Source organism: Glandiceps talaboti, chromosome 2, assembly GCF_964340395.1.
Source record: "Glandiceps talaboti chromosome 2, keGlaTala1.1, whole genome shotgun sequence".
Classification (NCBI taxonomy): domain Eukaryota; kingdom Metazoa; phylum Hemichordata; class Enteropneusta; family Spengelidae; genus Glandiceps; species Glandiceps talaboti.
The window spans coordinates 26206000-26221204 of NC_135550.1; the positions used below are offsets into that span (position 1 = coordinate 26206000).

The 15205-nt window shown below is 34.6% G+C and overlaps 1 protein-coding gene across 1 annotated transcript; it reads left to right on the forward strand.

The window, feature by feature from the left end:
* The first annotated feature begins 4907 nt into the window (after positions 1–4907).
* LOC144446024 (kelch domain-containing protein 2-like) lies at positions 4908–12513 on the forward strand. Its single transcript, XM_078135695.1, has 12 exons — positions 4908–4981; positions 5897–6073; positions 6712–6979; positions 7436–7625; positions 8299–8418; positions 8667–8857; positions 9368–9506; positions 9788–9845; positions 10678–10769; positions 11428–11482; positions 11700–11797; positions 12320–12513. Exons 1-12 carry the CDS (start codon positions 4908–4910, stop codon positions 12511–12513), a joined length of 1656 nt encoding a protein of 551 aa, XP_077991821.1.
* The last annotated feature ends 2692 nt before the right edge of the window (positions 12514–15205 follow it).

Here is a 15205-nt window from a genome sequence, read left to right on the forward strand (position 1 = left end):
TGCTACAACTTTTACCTTTAATGAGTATTTTGAATAATGAATGATATTCAGTAATTAAGCAGTATCATGCACTCTTCAACTTCTGTATAATTTGGCACATACATTAACCTAAGAAAGCATGCTTGTCCAAAAAGAAAGCCTGTTACCATAGTTTTTTTTTTTCAATTAGTTATTTGCATAATTAGTGATTCCCTTAGGGGAGGCATTCTGTTTAAAATCTCGTTACATTTGTATTTCACACAACCATGATTGATGCAATCATTCCTGGTTATACACTGTACGGTACCTAATCAGGAGTCAACACTAATGATAGTCTCGCATCTCCAGACTATCAATACTTGTCATGTGGACTCACCATAATATACTTTTGGTGGCCTACTTGGGCTAACACAGATTTTGCAACAATTTTTGCTAGAAGATAGACGATTGAGGAATGGAAGTATTTTAATTAATACATGCATATTTCCAATGTGGACCTCAGGTCACCATCCATTAGCAGTCAATTTCTGAAAATGAGTCCACTGGGACTAAGAGAAAAGCTAATATTGATCCCTGGATTGTCTGTAGATGTACTATGCATGTAGTTGACAAACAATGGCAAGAAACCAGGAAGGGAGTGCATGTTACTTCAAGCTATGAATATTCATCAGGCTCATGATATTTACTGTCATCAATTTGGGACATTCCCTGTCTTGTATCATGTGTATAGCAGTTGAAACAATGAAGCTTTCAGTGTACAGTTGTTTCAGATTTATCTATTTATCTTGATTTATTTAATGATCAGTTCCGCAGATTAGAAGCGGACCTTAGCAGGGAGTTTGGTGATGAGATTTCCATCGTAAGTGATGTGTTTATCCTATTTCTTTACTCCAACCCTATTGATGTGAGCTTTCTAAGGGATATCATATCAATGTCAGGATATATTATAACAGTATTTTTTGTCAGAAAACAAATCCCAAAAATAGCTTGATGAGTTGGTAATGGTCCATGTATTAGTGAGCATTAACATCTAGAGTATCCTAAATTATTGTTACCCAGTAATGGCTAATGATTTGATGGAGTAACCTCCTAAACTGAATTATTCATTGCGTCTGTGCAGATGTAACCATTAGCTTGGTAGGTGCTTGGAATCACATAAAGAGTAAACAACAATGGATCATTCAGTCTAACCTCCTTCCTGAATGAATAAACTGGATTTGATCCTCATAAGCTAGTCATACAACATACATTTTGAGGTCTGTGTATTAAAATGTCTAACTCATGATTACTTTGTACTCAGGAAGGAATGTCCACACCAAGCAATACTGGCTATTTTGAGGTAGAAGTTGGCGGCAAGCTGGTTCACTCCAAAAAGGTCAAATAAATGCATTCTGACTTGTAGTTTAAGAGCATACACATAACACATATATTTGTTCACATATCACCATCCTCAGAGTCCTAACCATTACATCAATATCTTTCACAGTACAAAAACTATATCAAGTAAACTAATAACAAACTTCATAGACACAATGGAGAGACGATTAGCAGAGATTAACAGAAATTAGAAAACAGTCCCAAAGATGTACACCATCACACCTAAAATTGTAAATTGTATTTCCCCTTTTTTCATAGAATGGTGGTGGGTTTCCAGATAAACCCAAGACTCAGAAGATCATCAAAGCTATAGAGGGCGCACTGAAGAATTAACTACAAACACTGAAGTCTTTTGAATGTCAGAAGATAAACTAAGGTAACAATTATTACAGTGTAATCAGGGTTGCCTCCAGGATATTTCCATTCTTTCATCAACGAAATTGATGGCAACAAAAAAATCATTCTAATGAAACTGGATATTTTTAATGCAAATGTCGTTTAGATCAGATGTTGTAGTCAATCATTCAATTGTATTTTTCTGTTGACACAACATGTGTTTCAGATGGTGCTATAAGAGGAATGTGGTTTGAACTCAACCATCCTCGATTTGCACCTTCCATGCAAGGGAACCTTTGGTTGCTTTACATCAAAGGAAACCCAAAAGTCTAACAGCAAGACTGGTAATTTTATCAAAATGAGTTGAACAGTGAATGCAAAAAGTATGTGTAGTAGATCATGATGATGTAGAGATGATTTATGTTGAGTTGAATTTAACTCTGATTAAAGTAAGACACCAAATCTCTAGAAGTTAGTAGAATGCTTCCTGGTTAAAATCTGTTTCAGTCAGCTAGTTGTTCAGTTGGATTAAGATATCTTTTTTTTTTCTTGAATACTAAATTTGTATTATTGTTGTTGGTTTTTCAATCTTGACTGCTGTTCTAACATGTCTATGAAAGACATACCCTAGTGAATTGAACTACACAGATATACATCCAATGTGGAAGTTTAAAACATATGCCTTCTTGTTAGCAGCACATGTACATGTATATACAAAAATGGTTTATTTTGTCTCAGTGAACACATTCTTTTGTACTAAAATGTCATTTTCGTTATGTCTCTTTATTTAACAGTCCACAGTCCTCTCCACAATGTTTTAGATAAATTTGCAAAATAACAACTTTTTTTCTGTTGTAGTTGAAGCTGCTTGACTTGTTCCAAGTGAGAAGTCTCTATATGACAGAGCTAGCTGAAAAATGGCACAAACACCATTGGGTTAGGTTCTTGATGAAATGAGAAAATTCACTAAGAATAGGCTAACCATTTGACTTTGTCAGTTTGTAGATTAGAATTGATGTTATGTCTTCATGATTATGTTTTATTATCTTGTCTTTCTGTCTCATCATCCAAATACTCATCTAACAGTGAGTGGCTTTTAGATTCTTCAAATGTTGTGTCACCCACCTGTTGATTCCACACCTATTGATGTACTTAGATGGTCAAAGTTCAATTATCATTGATGTATGATTTATCTGACTGTTGCTTTAAAATTGATAAAACAAATTATTAATGGATCAGGGAGCATCTGATTTATACCAAAGTTGTATTTGACATGTCAAGATCCAGTCATTGAAGATGTCTGAATTTCTAACTACATGTCGCAGGAGTACAGATATATTTTCTTGAGTACAAACAAAGTTGAAAATACATGAGTATATAAATTACAATACTAGTAATACATATCTTTATTTTTTTACTGAAATACATTGCATAACTGCTTTGCTTTAAAGAACTTGAATGTACAAAGACTTACAGTTTGAATTACATTAACTTGTTTGAATTACATTAAGTTGTTTTCTCAAATTTATTCATTGATGGCTCAGGAGAATCTATAAAATGACATCAAAATTCAGTATGCCAATATTTCAACAAGGAGCATGTTTACAGAAATAAAAAAGGCCAACATAACCAAACATTTTTTCCCATTCAGTAAACAAGGTTGGAACTTCAATTATTCACCACACTGCCCTCTGGTGGTGGATGTAGACTCAGTAAACAAGTTCGTACTGAGGTTGCAACTTCAATAATATAGTAATGTTCTTTGATAAGTTACACAACCAAATTATTTTCGTTCATGTCTACTTGACTCTTGCCGTCCTTGGTCAAACTGACACTTTTAATCGAAAAGTATTTTTTCCAGATTTGTAGATCATTATAAAGATTGTAGTAAATTATGACATTATGCAGTAGAAACTATTTGAAGTGCAATTCTTGTAACAGGACTACATTTAATCATAGACAATCTCAATCCTTTCTAATGTTTGTTTATATCAAAGTTCATATTTTATGAAAGATGTATTTATTGTATCTAGCTTTAATATTCTGATTTCTTTGGATGAAATAAAGTGAAATTCTTGAGTTTGGACTTCATTTATTGACTTAATAATATGTGTATCATTTTCACTAATAGAAAATTGTAACCAAGATGATCGATTGGACCAGGTTCAATAATGGCAAATGTTTTGTAAACCTTCGGTTGCATTAGTTTCAGCTCAAACCAACTACAATGGTCTGAGGTTGCAGATTATTTAGGTTCTATGGTGATGGGTGTATGTGTGTGTGAAAACTTAAGGAAAATGTGGTATACTTTTCCCCCAGTTACTTGTAGCCTCCCAAGAGGGCTATACGCAATCTCCACTTTTGCAATCACTCACTTGGAGACTTTCACACACAAGAAAAAAAGAACACAATTGTGTTTCAACAATTCATTGAAATAAAGATTGAAAAAAACCCATAGACTTGAGGAAGCCTAAAGAGATCTTCAGATTCAAACCCAATAGCCTCTAGACCAGCTAAGCCATCACTAAAGTCATGCTCAGTCTGTGCATGCCTGTCATTTCCCACACTTAAAAAAATAATACAGACATTCGCAATGTAACCTGTGATTTAATACCTGTGTTTACCCAGTTTGTTTACAAATCACTTCCTGTAAGTAAGCAAAAGTATTGGTGCTATCTTTAGTTTTTCGCAATTTATTGAGTTACAAAGGTTTGGTTTATGCTATTTCATTTTTTTAAAAGTCATTAATTAACTAAATATACAAACCCATTCCTCATCCATATTCTCTGCTCATTCATATGGAAACTTGCTGTAAACACCATGCATACATCATTCGGCTCAACAGTGTTAGCGCCCTCTACGATTTCCCGGGAAATCAAAAACCGGATTGTTTTTTGGTTATGACAGTGAAATAAACGTTTCTGTATCAAGCATGAACGATCTCAACATTTAATCACGCATTATGCATCATGCATCTACAATAAAATGGCCCACATATGTGACCAACGTGTTATATGATATTCTATCCTCAACAGGGCCATATTCGAACAACGGCAAAGCTAGGGGTGCTTATTCTGAACGCGCCATTTTCAATATTCAGTAAGTTTCCTGTGGTTTACTGTACATACTACATGTAATATTTTCAGTCAATACACGTATAACGTAGACAACGATCTGTGATATCGTCGCAATCGGTTTGGCAAAAGTGTAGCAACATGGCTGGGTTAGACGACGGGGTCAAAGTATTCGCCGTCTTATCGGTTCATGAGAGTCCCAAAGAGTTATTCAGGTTAGTTTCGGTGCAGGTTTCCACTTCCAGTTACCTCTTTATCAGTGTATGTATTACCACAGACAAGTATTATTCAGTGTAACGTTATGTTTTCACAGTCCCTCTGTAGAGGATATAATGTAGCTCCCAATTGCAATACATATCTGAAAGCTGTCTGTGATCAAATCCAAGGGTTTTTATTATTGTCACGGTACAGTAACACCACCCTGCGGCCTGTTACACTTACAGGATTACACCCTTTATTATTGTTTTGTTTTTGACAAGGACTTCATCACCTACAACTTGGTACAAGTTAAATTACAAAAATATTAGCGCCATTTAAAATACATTTTTCTGAAGGTGACCGGCCTGCAGCAGACTTAAAAGTTAAATCAGTTGCATTCGTGAGATATGCATACAGTCACCCAACTTTTACTTTGAGCACAAATATTTAAAACAAATGTGCATGTTTAATTATTTAAACCAAATGATGTAAAATTGTTTCCCATGAAATCCATGTCATAGGCTCAGTGTAAAATTAATGCAAAGGCAAACCAGGGAATACCTGTGTTTGTCAGTCAAACTGAGCAGTATTTACAGTGTAGCAAATTTAAACCTAAATCTTGCCATGGCCATCGTCATTTACATTTAGCTGCAATAATTGTAGTATTTGTTTGGAGTGAGTTTTTCCCGTTTTTTGAGCTTTTTGCATTCCATCGTTTAACCGGGTTTTTTTTCAGTTAAACAACAGAACGAAAAAAGCTCAAAAACAGGGGAATAAAACTGAAACTCAAAACAAATGTTGCATTTATTATATGAAGTTGAACTGAGGGTTAAAACAAGTCCTGGTCATTACCCAAACCACAGACACCAGTGGGTAAGAGGCCACTCTGTGACTCTCCTGATAAAAACTGATGGGTTTTATTTCTATTGCAGTAATGAAGATCAGCATCGTTTTCATTGCCGTTTTCCCCTACCACTACCTGACTTCCTTGTGTGCTTTACTGTTGGGTCTTGGCAGCAGTACAGTGATGGCAGTGCAATGCAAATCAAAGTGGTATTAGATGAAGAAACTGAACCAGTTAGTATTGGTGTTCTGTCTGAACACAACAGGTGAATGAAATGTTATTCTCATCCATATATCATTGTGAATTATACAATACACTTTTCACCACTTCATTTCAAATTTCAATAGAATTATATAATGAGTATCCATGTTCTAAGAAGAATATTGACCTTGCTGTTTACATGCAAAGGTCAAGTACAAAATTACTAGTATTTTCACCATTTCAATGAAATGCTAATTTAGTAGTTGCTTGACTGCAGTTTCTTTAGTTTAATCTCCACAATTTTTGTCAAAATGTATTCTTGAATTTACTTATTATGTTAGATATAACAGTTAGGTTATATGGTTTACCTATCTATAAATTTAACCAATGGTAGCCTTAGATTTATACCCTTATCAACCAATGACAACTTGATATAGTATCCTAATGACCCAATGACAATGCAGCTTTGTATTCTACACAACAAATGAAAATTTGGATTTTATCCCAGTCAGTCAGTGTCAGGCTGATTGCTTTCAGAAGACTTACAGATACACACACATAGGAATCATATGTTCAAATAGTCACACATGCAATGTTGTGTTATTTTTTAATCCTCTTTCTCCATGGGGGGTATTTTGTTTGTACACAACTACATACAAGGTGGGACAAAGAGGATAAAGATTTTTTTATTTTTAATTGCAGGTCATTATATTGGCAAGAAGCATGGCCAGATGATTTTTTTTCTAAAAGTTTACAAATGCAAGCCCAGGGAAGAATGGCCAAGTTAGAGGTGACAGTGGGAGACATTCAGAAAGAGTCTAGTTGTACGATGGACAGTGGACTAGATGTAGAACTATTGACAGCTAAAGATTTACTTTTACAAACTGATAAAGATATTGATGATGTCCAGAAATTAGTTGAAGAAAGTAAACTAGGAGAGTCAGACAAGAATACTTTCATTACTCCAAAGGTGAGGATTATTGACTTGTTTTAGATTATCATTACAAAGTGGTTTCAGCAGTGTACAGTGGCATGACAAATTGACATAGAGGGCATGCTGCTAGTAGGATGATCTACCCTAGTAGAGTTGTTGATTTTCATAATACCAAGTAAATTCTTTCAAGACTGCGACTGGACTTTTCTGTACTTATCCACTTACATATTCCACCAAACATGTAATATATTACTTTCATGTTTTAAAACAGTTGTAGAGAATGAAGTGTTCATTTTTGTTGCTTTACAGTATTTGTTGTATATCACAAAGTGTTCAATTTCACATGATTCTTGCAAAAGAAGTGTTCATTTTCATGTTGTAGAGAACGAAGTGTTGAATTAAAGCCCTGCTGTTCATAGAAGCTTAGACACAGTTTGTTTGATTTGTTTTTTTTAACTGTCATAATTGATAGTATTTGTTATTTACATACAGGTTGAAAAGTTAAAGTCAAAGTCAGAATCGAAGTCAGCTAGGGGAAGTAACAAGAAGAAGAGAAAACCCAGTGATGACTCGGCAGAGATAACACCAAATTCAACAAGTAAGAAGACAAAGAGTGTATCTAAAACAAGAAGATTACAAGAGGAGTGGAAACAGTCTCCAGGAAAAAATAATCATACAAAAGGTAGACAATAACTAATTCTAATTTGAAATAAGATGTCAATTTTGAACCAGGCATTGGCAAATAAGAACTACTAATATTGTGCTTCTGAGACTTGCACTGTACTGCACTGTACTGTTCTGCACTGTACTGTACTGTACTGTACTGTACTGTACTGTACTGTACTGTGGAGTCATGATGGGTGAATGGCTAGCGTGACCGGCTTGGAATCTACAGGTTGCAGGTTCGAGCCCCGTCGCTGCCTGCTGTTTGTTTCTGAGTGGCTAAAGTCCTTGGGCAAGATTTGAACCACGACTGTGCCTCAGTCAACCCAGCTGTATAACTGGGGACCTGGTAGGATGTAGGTTGCAATGTGAAGGCTTTAATCCTATGCGCTTAAATGGCTGCAATGGATTGTATGCTCCCCGGGGAGTTGAGGAAGACTAAAGGGCCGTTGTGCCATTCTGATCCGAGCCAGGGGTAATAATTGTAAAGCGCTTTGAGCACGGAGTGGGAAAGCGCTATATAAGAAACCAACATTATTATTATTATTATTACTAACTCAACCAACCAGTGGCTTGCAATGCCGTAGTAGCAGTAAAAATTACAAGGTTTCACTGTACATGCAATTATAAATTTCTGAAAGCTTTCCATATATAACTACCTCTTAATAGATTGCGATGACTTGATATTACAGTTCCAAGTGAGAGATGGGGTCACACATTATGTATGATTGGCACCAAAGAAGCCTTGTTAGTTGGTGGACAAGGCCCTAAACAACAATTAAGCAAGGACTCTGTATGGATACTTGAAACTGGTAAGTATAGTTCATTCAGTAATAAAATTTGATTGATCTGATGATAAATATCAATGTGATGTGAAACTTGTTTTTGTCTACCTCCAACTCCAACAAGAGCATATCACTCAACCACTTTGTCTTTGATAGACCAATAGCAATGGTCTGTTTTGACAATTTTATATCCACTTTCTGTATCATATGATCCCATGTCTATTAATTGTTACTAATTTACTGAGAACATAAACTCTATTTTTTTGTATTGACAGAGAAAAAGAGCTGGAAGACACCAACAATTGTGAATAGTGATAACAATAAAGCTCAGTACAGAATGGGTCACACAGCTACATATGATCCAGTTGTTAAGTGTGTCTATGTCTTTGGTGGCTCTAAAAATTTACGATGGTACAGTGATATACATGTCCTAGATGTGGAATCATGGACTTGGTCTTTGGTTCAAGTAAGTAGTCATAGTGAGATGAATACTTTATCCATTACATTAACAGTCTATGCTTTAACAACCATCAGAATATCTGCACTGAACAAACAAAACCAGACAAAAAGTGTAAAATGTTAACTGCATAGTTCATGTAAAGCACTACCCACAAAGTGGGATAGACTCTGGTGGTTATATTCTCAACTCATTTGGGGCAAAAAGTATTACAATTCTCACTAAGTCTTGAAACCACAAAAAGCATTCACATATAACTGTACTGTCACTGGGTGGAGGACATTTGGTAAGATACCCTGGGAAATTGTATTGATTTCATCTAGTTGCTGTCCTTAACCAAACAATCATTTAGTTGTACAAGTATAAACTAGTAGTTTCCAGTTGTTGTTCTCAGCATAGCCATACTGATAAACAATATAATTTACACTGAATGCATAAATATGAATGAATCATGAACTAAGTTTTATCTACAGAGGCAGTGAATGTTTAACAATTATTTTATTCCCTTGACTTTGATAGACCAACGGCAAGGCCCCAACCAGAGCTTACCACTCTACCACTTTATACCGCAATGAATTATTTGTCTTTGGTGGTGTTTACCCCAATCCTGACCCTGAACCTGATGGATGCAGTAATCAACTACATGTTTATAATCCAGGTAAAATTAATTAAAAAAGTGAAATAGATAATTGATCATGATGACAGAGGTAGTCTGAGCTTGCTCATTTTCATTATGTATTCAAGATGTGAGATGTTATAGAGCATATGCTGATGATCCCCAGTGTAGGGAGACTTCAGAGGAGGGTTATATTCAATATTCAACAAATCGATTATCATGTGTCTCAAAACTGCTGTTCTGTGTTACTTTTATAATTTGAATTACATTTGTTATTTTGTATCCCTTATGATCTTATCTCACAAAAATGTTGTCTCTCACAGCTAATGAAAGTTGGTATGAACCAATTGTGATGGGAGATAAACCATTGCCAAGATCAGGGTATGTTGATAAGTGTTCTTTCTCTGATTCTCTTTTCCTCTCTCTGACCCCCTCTCCCCATGTATGACCATTTCTCACTGCCCCCCCCCCCCCCCCCCCCCCCCACTTCATGTCCGTTTCCTTTCCTTTCAGACCCCCTCCAATTTATGTACAATATCTTTATAGCAAATAAATGGATTGGTCACCCTTTCATTGTGACATAGATGTGACAAAAGGCTTCTAAATATGATTTACATGTAAGAACAACACAAGATATATTTACTGAGATATGTGTCCTGTTTCCATCCATCGTACCTCCCCATCATCCAATATACGAAAGACAAACAATACAGTGTATATAGTATACAGCTACTTAACTGCAACAACCAATATAAGCAGACTAACTTTATGCCGATTTTGTCAAATTGCACTCAAATCAAAGTACCAAGTATGTGTATAAATGCAGAACTTTTATTCTTAGAATTTGTACATAAAATACCGATTTACACATACATGTATACACACTGAAATATTTATAAGTGTGTATATATATAACACAGACTGGGATTGTTTTGAATGTAATACTTAGTAGTTTGCTCACACACTTTAAATATTATTATGATAATGAAGTACTATATGTTGTCCATAATATTGTATACTGTTAGGGAGAAATTGAGAGTGAATTGATATATATACACTAGTCTGTACTATATTAATCCATATTCCAGTATAGTGAAAAGTATTGCACAGAATATACATCTGTATAATTATGTATGTATTTCCCCATACATCGTAAAGGTGTCCTACAATTGTAATACAACTATTAATGCATGCCATGTGTACTTCTTCACAGACATTCAGCCACACCCATTGGTGACAAGTTAGTTATTTTTGGTGGTTGGGATGCGCCAGTTTCTTACAATGATCTCTCCATTTTGGATCTTGGTAGGTCTTGGTTTAAAGCAGATTTCAAATACATACATGTATATTTATATATTCTGATTCTGTTGATGTATCACTATTCAAATTGTCATATTATGCATCACTGCAGTTTCTCGTGAGTCCTTGTTTCTATCTCCAGTAGAATAGTTACCTGGATGCATTAGAATTGACACAGGCAGCAAACTATTCACCGTTTGTTTTCACCTATTCTTTTGACTCCTAAATCCTATCCAGGCCAACTTCAAATTAGATTAAACCTAGGCATGAAAAACAGTTGTCATGTGTGGTAGAGCTATCGAAAACATTTGTCCAGAACAATTGAATGATCCTATGTATCCTTATGGCTCCACTGATATGATAACACTAACGTAAGAACCTGGGATTGAAACATAGCCCACAGTCAGGCAGACGCACTATCAAATTTTGCACAGATCATTGTGTGTGGACATAATTGGAAATCCTTGTTGTATGAGCTGTATAGAGCAGTCTTTGCTCACCCATATGCAAAAGTAGCAAGCATGTTGAAGTAGCTTGTCATACCATATATGTATACCCACTGCACAATGTTTATTAAAAATACCATATGTTATGTCCCTATTGTGTAATACATGGAATATATCAGCAGATGAATATTACAATTGCATATTTTATCCACTTGCAGGTGTGATGGACTTTGTGTCACCAAGTGTTATAGGAACACCACCCTCTCCTAGGAGGTAGGCATATTTCTGTATGACATTACTCTTGACTTTAATTTTTCTTAAATATTTCCACTTGTTGATCTGTACAGTGTAGTATTCATCCATTGTTGGTGTCAGGATCTAAGTCAAAAGTTGACCCCATTTTGTTTGTCTCTACTCACAACCTTTGAGTGAGGCGTTTAAAAAAGTCTGGAGTTCTCACCAAGATTGTTGTGTTGTTTTAATCACACAGTTGGCATGTAGCAATAGGTTTATCTAATAACAGAGTGTTGATTCATGGTGGCTATAGTGGAGACCATGCCTTGGGGGATTCTTTCATTTACCAACTTGGTAAGTCTGTTCTTCTTGTGCAATGTCTACTCATAATTCATCAAAGATCAAGGCTAACTAATTCAAGTTTCAAGTTTATGATGTATTTTCTGTGATACCTACTGTAATAGTGAAACAACACAGTACATACAATATGCAAAAAAATCAAATGAAACAAAAATTAAACCAACACATTGGTTAACATACTAGTAGTATATAGAGTGTATAGACATTTTTTAAGCTGTGCTATAACACCTATTCCAATCCATATTACAGTTTTTAAAAGCTCTGCTACAGTATACATATAAAAAAGAATGTAATATCACAAATGAGTGGGGGGGGGGGGGTGTGGGTCTTGTTGGTAGTTTGCTAAATCTCTATCCGGAGCTCGGAGAGCAAGGGTTATATTTCATGGGATGTCAATGAAGGCCAAAAGATTTGATGATGTACATTTTATTATTTTCAACATAGAAAAGCCAGTGATGATTTCTATTTACTTTGACCCAAGTACATGTACTGACATTTCCTTCATCTTTGTATTAGGTACAAGTACATGGATAACACTGAAGAACCCTTTACCCATCACACCAAGGGCTGGTCATACCATTATATGTACAGATAGCAGTGAGAAAGAAAACACATCCAACAGTCAAGAGATGATTGTCTTTGGAGGTGGAAATAATGAAGACTCATTTCACAATCAGCTAACGGTATTCAAAGTGTCTATGCAATCATGAGGTACATAGACAGTGGTATTCAATCAGCTAACTGTATTCAAAGTGTCCATGCAATCATAAGGTACATAGGCAGTGTATTAACTGTTTGTATTCCTGTCAAAGATCGTGCTAGCCGCAACTATTTTATAAATGGAGATACTGGTACTGATATGTTTAGCTATTGTTTTTTTCCATGATTGTTTTTATGTGTATGAATGGGGGTCTTAAACAAATCATGTATCTTCTGGTTTAAGGTTAGTGCTGCACTAGGGTTTCTCATAACTTACAAATGCTGCAAATACTGAGGTTTTAGCTTGTTTTTACAGGCATCTTGCCAGGAATTACTTTCCTGTACTTATTGTATATGTTGACTATCTCAATATTAAGGGAATACATGTAAATCCATTACTTTCCAATTTACTTTGGTAGACTACTTCTCAGGGCAATTAATTATATGCAATTAATATTTCAGGGCTACCACACCATGCCCTTACTCTGTACTAGTTTCATTTACTTGGTAAGACAATGTTGTCTAAAACATTGTTTTGATGATTGCTTGACCAAAATGAGTGTATATAATCAAATTATAAATCAAAGCTGGAACTAGCTTTGTTATGTTACTTTCAAAATTCAATGAGTTACGTTTGAAGAAAACATACATGGGATCAAAGTACTACTCTTGTTTGTTTTCTATAAAATGACATTCATTTATTTATTCATTCATTCATTCATTCATTTTATACATGGCAACTTATATTCTATGTGATGTTAATCCTTTTTCCCCCAACTTGAACATAGTTGTGTACAAACGAATACCCCCAAGGAGAAAGAAGATTAACATTGTAAGCAATGAATTGTTCCAAAATAGCCAGCATAATTTTTCCATGAATTTCTTGATATGGAAAGATGATGTACTTGGTTCAGGATAATGGAATAAGTCTTGTTACATTGTAATTTAAGTCTGTTGTTGTATTAGTTACAATCAGAGTTTTGATGATCTTGTTTTTTAAATCAATAAAGTTTTTGTTATCAATGAAATAACTGCTTATGTCTTCATACTTTTTGTAACCGATATATGTTACACAAATCTGTTAAGACCTAATTACTGTCCATGAGCAGAATTTGTATGTATGTGGTAATTTTTGGATTGTAGGCAACAACAGTATGATTATGAACAAATTGCATATTAACTAGCCTCATTTGCATATGTACAGTTTGTGATATGACTCAATTGTGAGGTAATCTTATTGAATTTTCAACATACTGCAGAATTTACATAATCATTACATATCAATAAACCCAATTAACAATATTTGCATATCAATCAGATATCAAGCAAGTAAAGTAACATAACCTGTGCATATTAATCAACCTGATTTACATATGTGTATGAAAATTTTGACATCTCAAAAATCGAAATGACATTAAACATGGTACATCTGTATGTGCCAAGACAATATTATCTATTTTCTTTCTCATACATTTTTATTACAGTTAACTGAATGGCAACTAGTTTTGCTTTGTGATCAAATGAACTGGGATATGTTGTTGTTCAGTAATTTGATTTCAATGCATATTGATTAGTCAAATTTACATACGGACTAATGGACTTTCATGTTGTGTCATAATTTTTATATGTATTTGTCCAAATCATCTGAGTAAGAGTTGTACTTGATGTAGCTGTCAATGTTTAGATTGAGTTAGTAATAACATCATCCTCAAAACCTCTCAGCAAAATCACTCTTTCTAGTGTAGCTTTTTCCTTATAGTACTGACACGACCTTTCTTAGAACGTTATAAGATGATTAGCAGGTACAGAGCAAATTTTTTTAACCCAAATATTTCATGACAGTCTTGAAAAGATTATTTTATAGAAAGGTTACCAACAATGGTTGTCCACACTTACAAGTTACCGAAGTGGATTACGTGATCGCTCTTTCCTCAGACCACTAGTGGTCTGAGCTCTTTCGAGATGTTTAGCAACTGTTTGTTTAAGAATAAAATATATTCTTTGGACGAACATTATGGCAAGCCGTTCGGACCAAAAGTATTCTTCTTATTTTAGCTGTAGTATTTTGCACTTTTTCTGAGTAAGAAACTAATTTTAAATGTTTACGTGTAGTTTGTCGACGGAATCCACACTTTTATTCCATGTTAACGTTCAATTCAAACAAGTTTTCATTTATTGGAGATTGTTGTTTTACAGGCTTTATTTTGATTTAGATTATATATAATTGAAAATGATGTTACCATGGAACAAAAGTGTGGATTCCATCGAAAAACTATACATAAATGGTTAAAATTAGTTTGTAACCTCGAAAAATACAAAATACTACAGCCAGAACAAGAATAATACTTTTGGCCTGAACGGCTTGCCATAAAACATACCATTTAGGCTTATTCAGGTCGATGGTATTCCTCTCATTTTGTTTTCAACGAAATAATCTAGTGTACAATAAATTTGTGTTTTAATTTGGCTTTTTGTGATATGTATGTTTATGGAGTTATTGCAAAACCCTATTCGTGGGTGAGGACGGTTCTGTCAATGGTTGATGTAAATGTATTGAATAAAAAGAAGTACACAGATTGTGTTATCCAAAATACCTAGTGTTAGTCTATTTATCACTTACCAATTGTAAAAGACAAGCATATGCTAATTTTGAAAAAGAAGGATGTATTGTTTTTCAGATTTTTTTGACTATGTTTATAAAGT